General features: G+C 38.7%; 1 protein-coding gene across 2 annotated transcripts; it reads right to left on the bottom strand.

Moving 5' to 3' along the window:
- Positions 1–314: 314 nt before the first annotated feature.
- Positions 315–14,788, bottom strand: TRMT6 (tRNA methyltransferase 6). Of its 2 annotated transcripts, XM_018084445.1 has the most exons (12): positions 14,671–14,784; positions 13,970–14,139; positions 12,428–12,555; positions 11,922–12,031; positions 9,440–9,531; positions 9,268–9,351; positions 8,001–8,125; positions 6,380–6,744; positions 6,055–6,140; positions 2,811–2,913; positions 2,633–2,719; positions 315–1,306 (listed from the first exon to the last, which is right to left on the bottom strand). In XM_018084445.1, exons 6-12 carry the CDS (start codon positions 9,297–9,299, stop codon positions 1,133–1,135), a joined length of 972 nt encoding a protein of 323 aa, XP_017939934.1. In that variant the 5' UTR covers positions 9,300–9,351; positions 9,440–9,531; positions 11,922–12,031; positions 12,428–12,555; positions 13,970–14,139; positions 14,671–14,784; the 3' UTR covers positions 315–1,132. The 2 variants fall into 2 exon arrangements, with proteins under 2 accessions (XP_017939934.1, XP_017939933.1); XM_018084444.1 differs by lacking the exon at positions 13,970–14,139 and having other exon boundaries at positions 14,671–14,788.
- Positions 14,789–14,943: the final 155 nt, after the last annotated feature.

Raw genomic sequence — 14,943 nt, 5'->3', positions numbered from 1 at the left:
AGAAATCCTTAACTGCTTCTTTACACTGAATATAACCCATTTTGAGCTAATGGTGCCCAAAAATACAGAATTTTACAGCTTTATGAAGTCTGATTACTTGATCCCAAAGCTCCAGGGTCTGTCCAGTCAGTCCAGAACCTGGCAAGTAAGTTCAGGAGCAGAAGCCAAGTCCTTCTGGCCCTACGAGCTCCCACATGGACCTAAAGCTCTGACCAGGGGTGCAATGGGGTGCAGACAGCCAAGGTGTTCTCCTGAAGCCTATGCTAGACCTTTTTATTTCCAACAAGAGGGAAAAGTAAGAAAAAGAAGATAAATCTCATTAGGAAAAACACCCTGCAGTTTAATTGACATGGCAAATGCAAAGTTAAAAAAAAAAATCAATAAAAAAGCTGACATCCTGAAAGATCAAACAGTAGAATAAATATATATACATATAGCAGTCTTCAAAATAGTAGTATCTTAAAAATAGATAACAACTCTCAGGAAAATGACAGACAATACTAATAGAGACATTCTGTTTAAATACTTAGTATTTTAATTTAAGAACATGCACTTTCTCTTCTGTATCTATTTCAGGAAAACATGGGGTCATGCTGTAAACATGGGGTCATGTCTAACATTAGTTTCTCTTTTTATTGTTCCTTTGAAAAAAGAAGTGTATGATTTTTTTTCCCCTGTTCATTCTACTTTCTTAAATTACTGAAAACAGCTGAGTTCTGTGTCCAAAGGGGGAGCAGATCACACAGAATGCTGATGAGAATTCTCTGATGCTGCTCTGGGAAAACGGAAAGCTAAGTTAGGTGTGTTGATTCGGACTCAACCTTTTAAAAAACTACATCATATTCAACTTTGGCAACAAGCAAACAGCACTGATGCTTTATCTTCCTTGATCTCTTCTTTCTGAAGTTACCATGATTTCAGTGTGCTGTTTGCTTCCAGGGCTTCTTCTTCACATTCAGATCATGTAAACTGCTAAGGAGTGAGACAATCCTCCCACCACACAGTTCTGCTGCTTCCTCTGACAGATGTGTGACAGGTACAATTCCTGTGCTGCCAAGAGTACTGAAAGTATAGGTATTTTACTAACAGTAAGACTCCCGAGATTTAAAAAACCAAATCAATTCTCCAGATGTTAACAATGAAGATCTTGAACTTTGCATCTTTTAGGTGATGGCTCCTCCATCTTCAGTGCTTCTAAACCACTGGAATCAGATTTGCCCTTATCCAAGACAACAGTGATGCCAGACAGAAGGTACCCTCCGCCTCCACTCATTGTCAGTTTTGGATGGCTTCGATCTGGTAAGACCTTTAAAAAAAGCAAACAACAAAACACACCCAAAACCCACACCACAACAAGCACCTGTAAAAGCTCACTCTATATCTGCACATCATGTTGAGTAATTTCAGCTTACAGTATTGGATGTAAATTTTTTTTCCAGCCACAACAACAAACAGCCATTTGGGAAAGTGTATTTATCTATAAAGGGCAAAGTATCTGCAGGTGAGAATCCAGTTATAGAAATATGTAAGCATACAGGCTACTGCCTTACTGATTAATCCTTTGTGGCACTTCCACCAAAAATTGTAAAGTCAAGCTTTGGGTTGCATGGAAGTCCCCATTATGTGACCAGAAGTGGTGTATTTGGAACCACAGCTGATCTTACAAAACAGCAGGAAGGAATACAGGAATTTCCAGTTCTGTCACTACCACCTTTATGTAGCTTAAGGTAAGACATGAAATGAACCATCATTTTCAGATGCATTACACTCTTTGCAAAGGACTTCTGTTCAGATATTTCCTCCTTGCTCTGACTGCCCCTGCAGGTCTGAACTGACTGACCTGTGTCCAGGATACAGTAACCCTTGCCAAGCCTACCTCGTGTAACATCTATGGATCTCCTGGTCATTCCCAATTTCATTGCCCAATAAGTAAGTCGGTAATCGTGGCCACCCTTGAATTAAGTCATCCCCTAAATAACAATTGCTTATGGACTCCAGAAGCCCTTGGGCAAGGAGAAAGCCAGTGAATGCACCTCCTTCAGAGGTGGTCAGCTGCTCCTCAGATAGGGTTCTGCTTCTTCAGAGATGAAGCAGCAACTCATTTTCCCACAAACATCTTGTTCAAACAAAGTCAGTCACGCTGACATTTCTCACTGTGGTGATATTTTCCCCTCTCATCGTGTTTTTATTTTTCAGTTCCCAGACCAGAAACTTGTTACTTGGGTTCCAGGAAATGTGCTATTTGAAGATGATCATTTTATAAGTCACGACCACTCTCAACATTACACATCTTTTTCAGCTGTCAAACCAGCTGGAAACGAATAAACACTTGTAATATTTTGCTGCATCTCTCTCACATGACAATGCTTTAGGTTAGCCACTTAAGCACAACACTTTGCTACAAATATCAGCAAGTGCTTAAGTGAAATGCTTTGTAAGAAGAAAATAAAGTATTTCCATTTGAAATGGTTACAATGAAGCATTAAAACTCTTCAGAATACCCACTACTCATGGGTAAAACAAATGCATGAGCTTATACATTGTTTCAGTCAGTCCAAAATTTTCAGAGAGTGTTTTGCTCCCCAGTATTTGAGTACTTGCAGTTTTGACAGCCACTTACTGTGATCCTTACCTGGTAGTTCCGTAGCCAGGTTTCAGACAGCTTTAGGTTTATAACTCCACCTCTTTCTCTCAGCTTTGTGTAACATTCTAATAATGGCTTAAAAAAAAAAAACCCCAAATAGTAGGTTACATAGCAGAATAGTATCAAATTTGAACAGTAAATAGCTAAAGTAACATACTTGATTTACCTCTTTATACTGGCAGTAGACAACAAAAGGCCTTGAAGGAGCAACAAATTCCAATAAAGACAGTAATAAGGGTGTGGGATGAAACTTGCTGGCTACAATTAAGCTGCAAAACAAGTGTCATGCACATTAGTTTTCTACTCATCAAGTGACATTTCCTCCTACTTAGTACAGCAATCAATTATAGCTTAAAAGTTGCTCATCAGCATGTTTTCATGTCTCTAACAACTCCCCGAATATAAAAACGAATCATGATTTTCTACTTGCATAATTAAGAGCCTAAAACTCTCATTCCCTAAGGTGCAGAATATTAAATGAATTGCAGAAGCACTCATTCCAGCTGTGCTGAGCTCCACAATAATTCTTACAACCCACTTTGCATGCTGCTTTCTCTGCCCCAAGACCATTTTCCAAATACAATTTAAATGATGTGACTGCTAATTGTTGCTTAGAATGTCACCTCAGCCGTGATTTTTAGACTGGGTAGTCTTCATTAAATACAGTTTTACATAAGAAGAATATTTAAAGAGAAAACAATCCCCTAAGAGACATGACTAAAAATCTTTAAAATTATGTCCTTTCAAACTTAAAGGTTTCTTATTTAATTCTCCATCCCTGTTTTAGTATCATAGTACAACCTGGAGATACAGATGGTTGAGATTCTCTACAGCTATCTCCAGCTGAAATCCAAAAAAATCACTGCCAAACTAGATTGCAAGAAATGGCTGAGTAAATTAGTAATAACTTGTGCAGAAAGAGAGGGATAATTAAACTACTTTGCTAGTTTACAGAGGCTATGTGAGATGACCCATTAATTAACATTTGTTCTCCGGGGGAATGTGCAGCACTGGAGACACAGTTAAACTTGTCTATCAAAAGGGAGGTGAAAATGGTTGTTCAATTTTCTCAATACAATAGAGAGGTGAGACAATTCTCTTACAGTTGTTCCTGGTTTGGTTTTTTTGCCAGCCATGGCCTTGTGAGCCATTTGCTTCAAATCCAAACCTCAGAAAAATTGTGCTCAGTAATTTATCAAGCAGGTCATAAAGCAAAGACTCCATCCTGTGCCTCGGAAGGCTTGGAGTGCTGCACTGACACTGCCAGGAGCTCTGCCAGAAAACAGGAAGATAAGTGAGAGATGAGAGACCGTGGAAAACCAAACTCTGTTCTTTCATATGGCAGCACATATTGCTGCCAGCAGGTAGCCTGGCCAGCCACAAAATCAATGTACTGGGTGAGGGGGGAGCAGGAAGGGGTAGAGGAAGTGCAGGGAAGGGTAGAGGGAGGGAGGTGGTCTAATTCTGAACACATGGAGTGTCCATAAACCAATTTCTGCTTTCATAATATCAGAAAAAGTCTATCTTTAAAAAGTCTTCTTTAAAAGAATACCAAATAGCCAATGAATATCTTCCTTTTGCCCCTCAATGACCTACATCAGACTTCAGCTCTCATAAACGGAATTGAACAAATAGATCTAGTACAAGCAATGTTTTACCACATAACAGCATAGAAGATAGAAATCCTATTGAAATGGTATCTTCTACATTAAGTAGTAAACCCTGTTAAATTCAGGGCCTCAAGAATTAATTTTCATAAAGTTGGTTGCCCATCTTTATCTAACAACCAGTTTTTCCTTACTCTGCCAGTAAGTCCTTATGTTTCTCCCCACCAACATTAATCAGTTTTTTACCTATCCTTTCCCTGTTTCTCTCCTGCAAAGCAAAAACCAAACCCTTACTTTCCCTGCCAGCTTCTACTCAGGTACAGGGTTGTTAATTTGAAGCACTTGTTTATTCCATGCCAGTTTTTTGTGTTACCCTGTGGTTCTTGATCTCAATGAACAGTGGGCTATAAAAGGCAGATGACTGAAGAAAGGTGATCATGACTGAGCCATCTGGGATAGTGCCCTCAGGCACCATAAACTTCTCTCTCCCCCCATCACACCGAAGAATTCCTAAAGCAAGAAATCACTCATCCCTTCAGGTGTGTAATTTGTTACAGCTTTCATGCCTTACAAAGGACAAAAGAAGTATAAAAGTGATTGAAAACAAATAAAGAAGAGACAAATGCTAAACAGGCTTCCTTGAACTCAATCAACAACTAAATACACTGTTTCAGTCAGATATTAATTTTCACTTTGCCAGATAATGCACAGACATTAATTATAAAACCAGTCCAAAACAGTACCATTGTTTAGGCAGCTTAATGGTCACATGCACAGGCATTGCCAGTGGTGCTGTTCTGTTGCCAAACAAATGTGCAGTGCTTTTTACAAACCTCCTCTACCATTTTGTTGCTTTAGAGAACACACAATGACCTGTTTCTGCATCTTTATAAAAAAGGCTAATTCTACCACTTAAATATGCTACATGAGGTACATGAGTGAACGTATGAGTTAAAACATTTCATAATAATAAAACCAAAAACTATACACAAGCATTTAAACACAACCAACAAATGCGCATTAAAATTTATGGGAGCAGAAAAGCTTTATTCCCAGTGAACCAATAGTCTTTGGAGAGAAAGTCAGTGTTAATGTTATTACTTGATTAACTCAAATCACTTCAGCATTTGCTAAGAACATAAGAAAAAGTCACCAAATCACTAAATGCTCCTATACTACTATATTTGTAGGAATATATTTATAGTATTTGTTTTAAATTTATGATATTGAATATTTGTGTTAAGTTCTTCACTGGGAGTAACAGCAGGTAAAATGAAGTTATATGGGAGTTTTTTCCTGTGTAAAAAAAGAAATGAGTGTCTCAAAACAAACCAACCAATCAAAACCCCAAACCAACAAATTTAGTTCCACCTTAATAAACTTAAAACCTCAGGTTCTACTTTGGCAATTAGAATCCTGTGATTTTTTTTGGCAGCCATTTTGTATTGAATTCTACCTGGATTCTGGGTTTTTATTGATAGACTTAAATTTTTATTTTAATATTTACTTATACTTAGTTGATTTTTAGATCATGAAATTTCAAGGCATTTAAATAACAGGAAAAAATCTTAACCAGGTAAGAACTAAACAAGACACAAGACCCACTTGGTTTCTTATCTCATTGGTATTTCCAGTAAATTGTTCTTATCTCAACCCATGGTCTTTACCTTTTGTGCCTCCAATTCTCCTCTCCATCCCATGGAAGGTGGAGCAGGGCAGGTGTGTAGTCTGGGGTGCTTCAGTGGGAACACTAAATTGGGGAATAACATTCCTAAACCAGGAAACAAGTACAAACAAACTCACCCATCAGCATTCTTTTCCCTCAACAAAGCAGCGGTTTCTGTGAGCTTTTTTCTTCTCTCCCATTGTTTCATTTGCTTTTCCCGAACCTTTGAACAACAAAACAAATAGTTTGTACTTCAACTGGTAATTATATGTCAGATGGCTATTGCATGGACTGAGTTTTCGTTTTTTTGCATCTTATGTCTTAATGTAAGACAAAGAAACAACTTGCAGAATTCTATTTTAACACCTGAACAAGCTGTATTTCAGCACATCTGATTCATACAGCAGAATCTTATGTATATAGAAATTGTAAAACTTGAATAGCCACAATAAATATTCTCACATTTTCTTTATTTTCTTTTTCTTTGTTCTCTTTAAATTCTACATCTTCAGCATTAATGTCCATTGTTTCTTGCTCTTCTGACTGGTTGATCTCCATAGGTGCTTCAGTAGTAGGTTCCTCTTCTGTTTCCTGCAGGGAAGTCTGTTTCTCCTCAGTCAATCCATTGCTTTCTTCTTCCACTAGTGCATTATCTTCAGGGTCTGAAGGCAGAGTCTCTGTAGAAAATGTCCCAGAGAGGAGACTCTGCACTTTGCTGAGAGGAAATTCATGAAGATTATCAAAATAAGGTTTTGGAAATCCAAAACAACTGGTAGCAGCTCTCACAGGTCCTCCTCCTGGGTACATCTGAATGATGGATCCGTAGCCTATGAGAGCAAAAGAATCAAAACACATTGGAAAGCCAGAATTCTTAAACTGCCATATTTTCAAAATTTCCAAAATGCTTGAATGAAGTGTTCATTTAAGAATAGGAAAGTAAATTTCTTGCTCCTAACCCAACCATCAAATTTAACAAGCTGTGGAACTGTGCCTCGAGGTAAAAGATCTTTATTGAAAGGATAACACCTTGCAGCTCCAAAGGATAAGGTGACTCATAGAATATTTGAGTATCAAACACGTATTTAGGATTAGCTCAGAACATCTAAGCAGTGGCAAACTGTTAGAAAAGATAATTTAATTAATAATTAACAGACAAAATTTCTGCAGTTTTTGTTACTTATTTATGGAGTTGTTTTGATAAAAAACAAAAGCTAATTTTAACAGTATTAACAGGCAAAGAATTTCTTCAACATCCAGGCTCTAAAGGAAGAGCTGTTTAGACTTACTAAAAATACCCTTTCAGTAGTTATGCTGAAGTTGTATAATTTACTTCAAAAAGTAGCTCTATGGCCAAAAGTTGCTGCAACAAACCCAATTTCCACTGCCTGTGTCCTTCTCAGCCAACAGACAGCATGTCTGTGTGCACAACATCACATCACATCACACATCCCACCTTTCCAGACTTCTGGAATATAACTGTCCCCTCTGTCTAGTGCCTTTGAATGATGAAACTAATTAACTGAGTTTGAAAAACAGGTCAAATTTCTCCTAGAATATCCTCGAGAAAATGTCACATAATTTTAAAACCCACATTTTGCAGAATACACATTAAATCTGGTGCAGTGAACAAGAGGAATGGCAGCATTTTCAGTGCTGTAGGCTGTCTGAATTCCAGTGCTACTATTCCTGTTTTCTGCCATTCACTTTCTTGGACTTCCAGGTGTCTGGGAAGAATCTACATACAAGCTCCTTACAGCTTTTCCTAAACACAGGAACTAAGACAGGAACTAAAACAGATCTACCTACAGAGATATCAATTTAATCAAATTTCATTATACAAACAATTATATCAAATTTAGTTGTCAATTACTTTTTTTAGGTTTTTTTAAATATTGAAAAACAAATCCAACTGAAAGATGCAATAGAAAAACAAGTATCTCTTTGAATACCAGAGACAGTAAAATTAGATTTAAAAAAAACTGAGAAAACTATTTTGAATGGCTGCCTTTTAAAAGTATCGCAGCGATGTGTATTTAAGTGTGAGCTTAAGTCTGTGCATTACTAAAGCTACTGTGTAACTCACCCCCCATCCGCTCCATCACCGCTCCCAGCAGGAGGCCGGCACATGTTTCCATAACAATCACCTTGTTGCCAGCGTGGATGTTTCCCAGGGTAAGCATCTGAGCCAGGGTGTCATATCTCAAGTGGCTGGAAGGCAGAGGGTTTAACAAACATCAGAGTAGTCAGAAATACTGCCCATTGGCTCAGGAGCCTGCCAAAAAAGTCGGATTGCAGGTAGATTTTCAGAGCATGTCGGTGATCCTCAGTCATCATGTGGAAACTCATAATTAACCGTCTGGTAATAAAGAAGAACCAGACCCAGAGCCAACAAGAAATTAGAAAGGAATAAATAGCAAAAGTAGGATGTGAAGTAGGGTGCACATATCAAAGTGGACATCTCGTGCTGTGTCAGGTTTTTAAATTTTTCCCTTTTTTCTCTGACATGTCAGTTTTGTAAAGAACAAATGGTATAAATGCATTTCCTGATCCAATAATGTGATTCCTTGTGATTTTCACCTGTTTTGCAGTAGCACACACCACTGCAGTCCAGGACCAAGACCTAACACTGCTGCCTGCAGTGCACAAACTGAAGAGACTCAGTCATAGCTACAGAAATTACAACTCATCTTCATAGTAAAATAAAGCCAAGTGACAGAGACGGTGGAAGGAGAAGGAAAAAATGTTTGAGAAGCCTTAAATAACATACATTTGAGGATTTTAAATCTCAGCATATTAGCTCTACTATTACTACATTAAAAAGCACGTGTCAGTCCATATTTATGAATGTGTGTAACAACGTGTTAGTGTAGAGAAGTGACAATCCAGCAGGGCTGGATCTCTGTAGTCGATCTCTGTAGCCATCACCTCCTCTGACTCCTGACCCCAGGGTTAACCACAAGTTTCTGGAGACTTCTGATTGAAGACTTTGAACCCCTGACACATCAAAGGCAAAAATTCCTGCTTCTGGTAAGTGGCTTGTTACTTTGATTACTGAGCCAGAAAACAGAGATGATACACCAGCAAACAAAACCAGGTAAGAGATACCTGTGAAAATGTCTGTCTGCAAAGGTAATTTGCCACATGGTGGTGACAGGGACGTGGTAAAAGCTGTTGCTGCAATAGCATAGTGATTCATTTTCTATATCACATTATTTTTCATTGACCTGCAATCTTCCCACTCACAGAAAAAAGAAAGGTATTATATACTCTGGTATAGTATTTTAAAAAAAATTAAATTACAGTATATGATAAAGTTATAATTAGAAAAAAGAAAAAGAATGAAGACTTACTTAATTTTTCCAGGTTCCCTTGCATAATACATTGTTGAAAGAATGCGAGTGGATGGTTTCACAATTGTAATAACTGCCTCATATCTGTAAGAAACACATAGGAATAGTCTTACTTTAATCTCAACAGCTTAGAGGATTACTAAATATTTTCCACATTTTAAAATTCACTTACTTTTTTTTCTTCTTCTTTATGTATTTATCTTGAGCAAATTCTGTTTTGTCTCTGAACGTTGTACTGTTCTCTATTAACTGTTGAACTATTTCCTTGGAAGAGACAATTTATTTTTATTACAGCTAGCATTTATTTCTCATTCATTTCATATATAGTATTTTTTTAAACAAACACTGAACATATTTTCTTCCAGTAGAGGCATTTATACCATTAACTTTACTGACATTAATGGCAAAGTAAATTTCTACTAACCAACATGACAAGTGAGACACTACACTGACTATGTGTAGGAATTTAATAGTATTGTTTTAAGTGTTCTTTAACTACAGAATACCATAATAAAAATGATAAAACAGAAAATGCTTATCCTGGAAAACTCCTCTCTACTTTGTGGAGAAGGAGTCTGGTAGGTGCCAGAACTAACTCATGAGAGAGGGCAGACTTGTGTGGCCAGAAATGAGGAAAAAGCAGGAGTGTTCCTTTCAGAATCAGCAAGTCATTACTTCAGCACTTACTGTGAAGTCTCGGTACCTAAATATTTACCCCATTCTGAATGTGAACAAGACTACACTGCTTTCTCTAAGTGATTAGCTACCTTAAATTATCCTGTATTTAGAATGAGGCAGTTATGTTGTCAATTATTATGAACAACTGACATATTTTGTCAGTCTAACATTCCCCTTGTAAAGGGACTGCAGTACACTAAACCCTGTGTGAAGCTACACAGGCAAAAATATTTTACAGAAATAAAACAAGGAACCAGATATCAGACATAATATTTAGTTTAATCCAATTCCCTCCTTGGGTGCCTCTGTCTGATTTCAGCATCTGAGGGTATCTTTTTTCCCCATTTTGTGTTAGTTCTTCCCCTCTACTCTGGCTAATGGTCAGACACCTCCCTCACCCCAGTTAATTTTGTCAGCCTCACAAATTGTGGTATTACCAACTCCTTGCACAATGTCAAACTGCTTAGCATTTATTATTTCCTACAACACTCCCCCTGACTTTTTCCTTCTCTAGCTTCTAGGTTTTCCCAGGCTTCCAGTTTTGGTTTCCTGGTCTCTTTATTCCAGTCTCCACCCTTTGCCAATCCAACTCTTCCTCATACTTTCAGATTCCAGCTGAAGGGATCACTAATATTTCCAAGAAAACCAAACCAAACCAATGGAGCTTTCATTGCTCAGAGTTTAAAAACACAGTGCTGCAAGTACTTCTCACTTCCTGTAGCTGCCTGAAAAGCACTTGCTGAGCAAGCAAGTGGATGTGTAGGAGCTTGGTTGATGGCTGGGGGTTAAGCCACAACAACACTGAAGTTTTATTTCAAATAACAGTCATCTCTAAACTGAGCCTGCATCACAAAGACAAGCCATTCCTAAACAGGAGTTCAGATTTTTCTAGACATTTATGGAGGAATAATGTCTGGTTTTGCTAATATAACTTAAACTGAATATTCAGCCATGGTTCAGAAACCAGAGTAATGAAACAGGATATTTTAATAACCTAAAATAAAAGCACGGTAGATGTATTGCACAGACACACTGAGGACATACAGAAAAGTCAGAATGATCTTCTGCCATGGATAATGAGAACAAATAGAAAACATCAAAGCTGTCAGACTGATTAGTACATTCTTCTCAAAGAGATAACACAACTAGCAGCACAACCGTGGAAACAGAAGAAATACCATTCTAAACTCCTTGGGTCCATCCATTATTAAGCAGGCAGAAGCAGAAAAACTGCTCCAAAGAGCAGCAGCAAACAGCAAGATGCAAATAGGAGATGAGATGGACTTGATGTAAGCATGAGCAATTTCTTATTTTTATTAGAAAGGGTAAACCAAAGAGAGACAATTTTGCCTGACTGCACGTGCAGAACAGCAGTGGCTGCAGTGCTTCACTGACATTTAAGATGGCCTCACTCACTTTATGACAAGGTGCAGGGTCAATACCAACCCCTTTTCTAACAGAACAGAACTGATCTCTTGTCAACATTCTTGGCTTTTGAGGTACAGGTAGAGCACAGGCATCACATGTGTTTGGTAGGTACCTACAGGCTCACTGATGGTACATTTGTTACAGTGTTATTTCTTCATACTTGGTTACTTGTCCATAATCCTTCCCTATACCTTTGAGAGTTTAATTATGGCATGCTTTTAAAACATCTGTAACACAGAAAGAGCATTTTGAATCTTATACAGAAACAAAACTAAATGGGGATTATATGACCTGTACTTTTTTATCTGTTATGACTTCTGATGCCATAAAAATCTATACTTTACTCTCCATTGACAAAGTTGCACACCTCACATGAATTTTTCTCTGAAAATAGCCTTAGCATTTTTGTAAAACCAAAAAATGTGACTTAACCAGAAGAACAAAGTAGTACTGAAATCTATACACGGATAAAAAGAATAGCCTATTTCATAAACTAAAATATAACCATCAAGGTAGCAAAAAAAATGACAGCAAAACCTTATTTTTACCTGTCCTTTAATACCCTTGTCCTTCAAAGCCTTTATGTCATCATGAGTCAGTTTTTGAGACTTCCCATCGTCAACTATGTTACGATTATCTGTACCTGCTTCCTTTGTTTCTAAAGGAAAAGGATATAGACTTGTAAAATCTAGCACTACATAAATTGGAGAAACACATGATTTCAGTTTCACAGCAAGCAGATTTCTCATAATCAAACCCACACGTTTTACGGCCTTGCAAAGCACAGCCTGAGCAATGAAACATAATATGTAAAATAAACCCTAATGTATATATATTCACCCAAACTAAGGCTCAGATTTTCTCCCATATTAAAAAAGCTTATTTGTTACAAGACTAGTGAAACAACAGATCAAGACAAAACCGTGCACTTTTTATGACAGAAAGAATATAAGTAACATTAATTTAACAAATGATTAATAGAAAGCTTTTCCATTATCAAAGAAAAATTAATTTGAACTAGTTTTTCCAAATAGCAGTCAGTGCTCTGTGATACCTGTGGTAGTCTCTTCCACATCTTGCTTTGGCTGGAGGTTTCCACCATTGGTTACTTCAAATGTAGTTCCATAAATATGTCCAATGGCATTGTCCAGGTAGAACCACTGCTTCTCAAAGATAATTTTTCTGAAATAAGAGAAAAGTTAATGACGCTAAAAGCGTTATTTTTGCTATGTTGAAACCCACAAGAGTTGAGCTTAAACTATAGCTTTATACATGACATTTTTATCTCTATCCTTTAAGAAAACCAGGACAAACATAAAAAGTGAAATTAACCACAAAACCCACATTGAACTGAAACTGGTTAAGAAAAGAACAAAGAACTTAAATGGAGCATATAGTAAGAAAAAATTTTTTCAGTTCAAAAGACATTTAAAGTGGGAGATAAAACAAGGCTATGGCACTCAAATCATACAGTACCATTTTTGATAGGGAAAGTCAGAACAAGGCAAGGAATTAAATTAATCATATGAAATCTAGGCTGGGTCATGCAGATCACTGCAAAAAGATGAGCATGAACCTGTATGTTGCAGAGCTCCTTTGAAATAACATTTGCCAAAAGACTATGAAGAACACAGACAACAGGGAGTGCCTTGTAATCCTAGAAATGTTTTTAAAAAAAAAAAACCAAACTGTATCATCCCTTTTGCATTAAGGCAGGTTTGCATTTTTCCTTCTTGACATAAAACAGGATCCACAAAGCCTTCAACTTTCAGGCTGGCCTACAAAGGCTGCCTTGCTAACCAGAGAAATGCCAATCTTGCCAAATGGAACAAGTAGCACTATATTATGCCACACTCACATTCAAACCAAAACTTGTCAATAGGAGCTATTATGCAAATTATACTCATCACTAATTCTGAAAGTAAAGAAAAAGGTTGTTATTTCCAGTTTTCTACTGACTGAAGTATGAGATTTCTACATATATTTTACATATTATATTATTTGTATCCCCAAATAAAATCTACAATTTAAAGGAAGTGTAATAATAAAGTCTTATCAGAGACATTACCAAATCCTCTTCATAAAAAAGGACATTATAAATTAAAATCCCTTAACCCCTGCCAACCCAGATTTTAAAAGACTAATAAATTACTACAAAAGACTTGAAATTACTCAAAATATTAAATAGATAAATTAAATAAAATATTAAATAGATAAAAAATGTATGCACATAATCAAATTTCATTTTGATGACCATTCTAAACAGAATATCCAACCATAGCTATTGTCACATGTTCCTGGAGTGTCCTTAAACTCATGAGATTACAGAAAGGAAATTAAAGGCAAAACTAATTTAATTGCTTATGGCTAAGTTTACTCTTTAGCTTTTGTATTCTTTGTTTTATGATAGAGATTTTAAATAAAAACTGAAGAGGGACTTAATGACCAAGATCTTGTCGGTGACAGGCTGACAGGGGCTACCTGATTTTGGTGCCAGATGCTACAGGTGAACATTAAGCCTGACAATAACCAGTGCTCCCAAATTCCTAGGTCTGAGCTACAGCGTTTTTAAACCAGTCTCATTCAAGCGTAGTACCTTCAGATCTCCATCCTACTGAATCAGATGTCTGGCCACATTACCCAACACTGACTTCTACACCTCGGTCTATAAATTTTTCTGCTGCAATGGGGAGAAGCCCAGGGCTGTGTCCATTGATTTTAGCAATTCCTGCTGGGGTACAGGCGCTTCCCGCTATGCCAGATGGCCTAGGAAAGAGAAATAGGAGACCTTTCATAGTAACTATCCAGAGCTGAGCGCCAGCATCTTCCTGCACACTGAGCACACCGAGGCCAATTAACAAGCCCTAATTAACGAGGCGATGCTGCATTTCGCAGAAATCCCGTGCCGCGGCGAGGTGTGATGACGATTCCCTTCCCAGGCCGCCGCCACCTCTCCTCCTCTTCGACTGGCACCCGTTTGACAACGACAACACAAAACCACCTCAAATTCCTTTAGAATTCTCAGGAGAAACGCAGCCAGGAGATCTTCCGGGTTGTTTTCTGTCACAGGAACCGAGGCAGCACTAAAACCTTTCCCGCCGCCTGTCACAGCACCTGGGGCGAGGCCGCTGTTTGTGCCCGGAGCGGCGGGACCGGGAATCGGGATCGCGACCTGCGACCGGGACCACGGGACTGGGACCCCTTCCTCCGGCAGGGCCCGCGACTGCGCTGGCAGCGCCTCACGGGGGAGGAAGAGGCGCCAAACCGAGCACGGAGAGCCGCGGTCCGGGCGCTCACCTCCGGCGCAGGACGGGCACGGCTTTGAAGACCTCGCCGCGCTTGAGGACGGCGCAGTCCCCCTCACGGATGCGCGCGCCCGGGGACGCCTCCATGGCCGCCAGCCGCCGCCACTCGGGCCCGCTCTGGGCTTGGCGCCTGGCGCAGTCCATGAGCGCGGGCTGAGGCCGGGGAGGGGAGGGGCCCGCTGAGGGCTCCGCTTTCGCCGCTCCTGTCCGCCGCCCTGTGTATCGTATCTCTATCCTATTCCTATCCTCCCTGTCCTGTCCTGTC

The sequence above is a fragment of the Manacus vitellinus genome, unplaced genomic scaffold (assembly GCF_001715985.3).
Source record: "Manacus vitellinus isolate BGI_N305 unplaced genomic scaffold, ASM171598v3 scaffold_70_pilon, whole genome shotgun sequence".
In the NCBI taxonomy this organism is placed as follows: domain Eukaryota; kingdom Metazoa; phylum Chordata; class Aves; order Passeriformes; family Pipridae; genus Manacus; species Manacus vitellinus.
The sequence above is the reverse complement of the archived record's forward strand: the minus strand, read 5'-3'. Positions and strand labels throughout refer to the sequence as shown.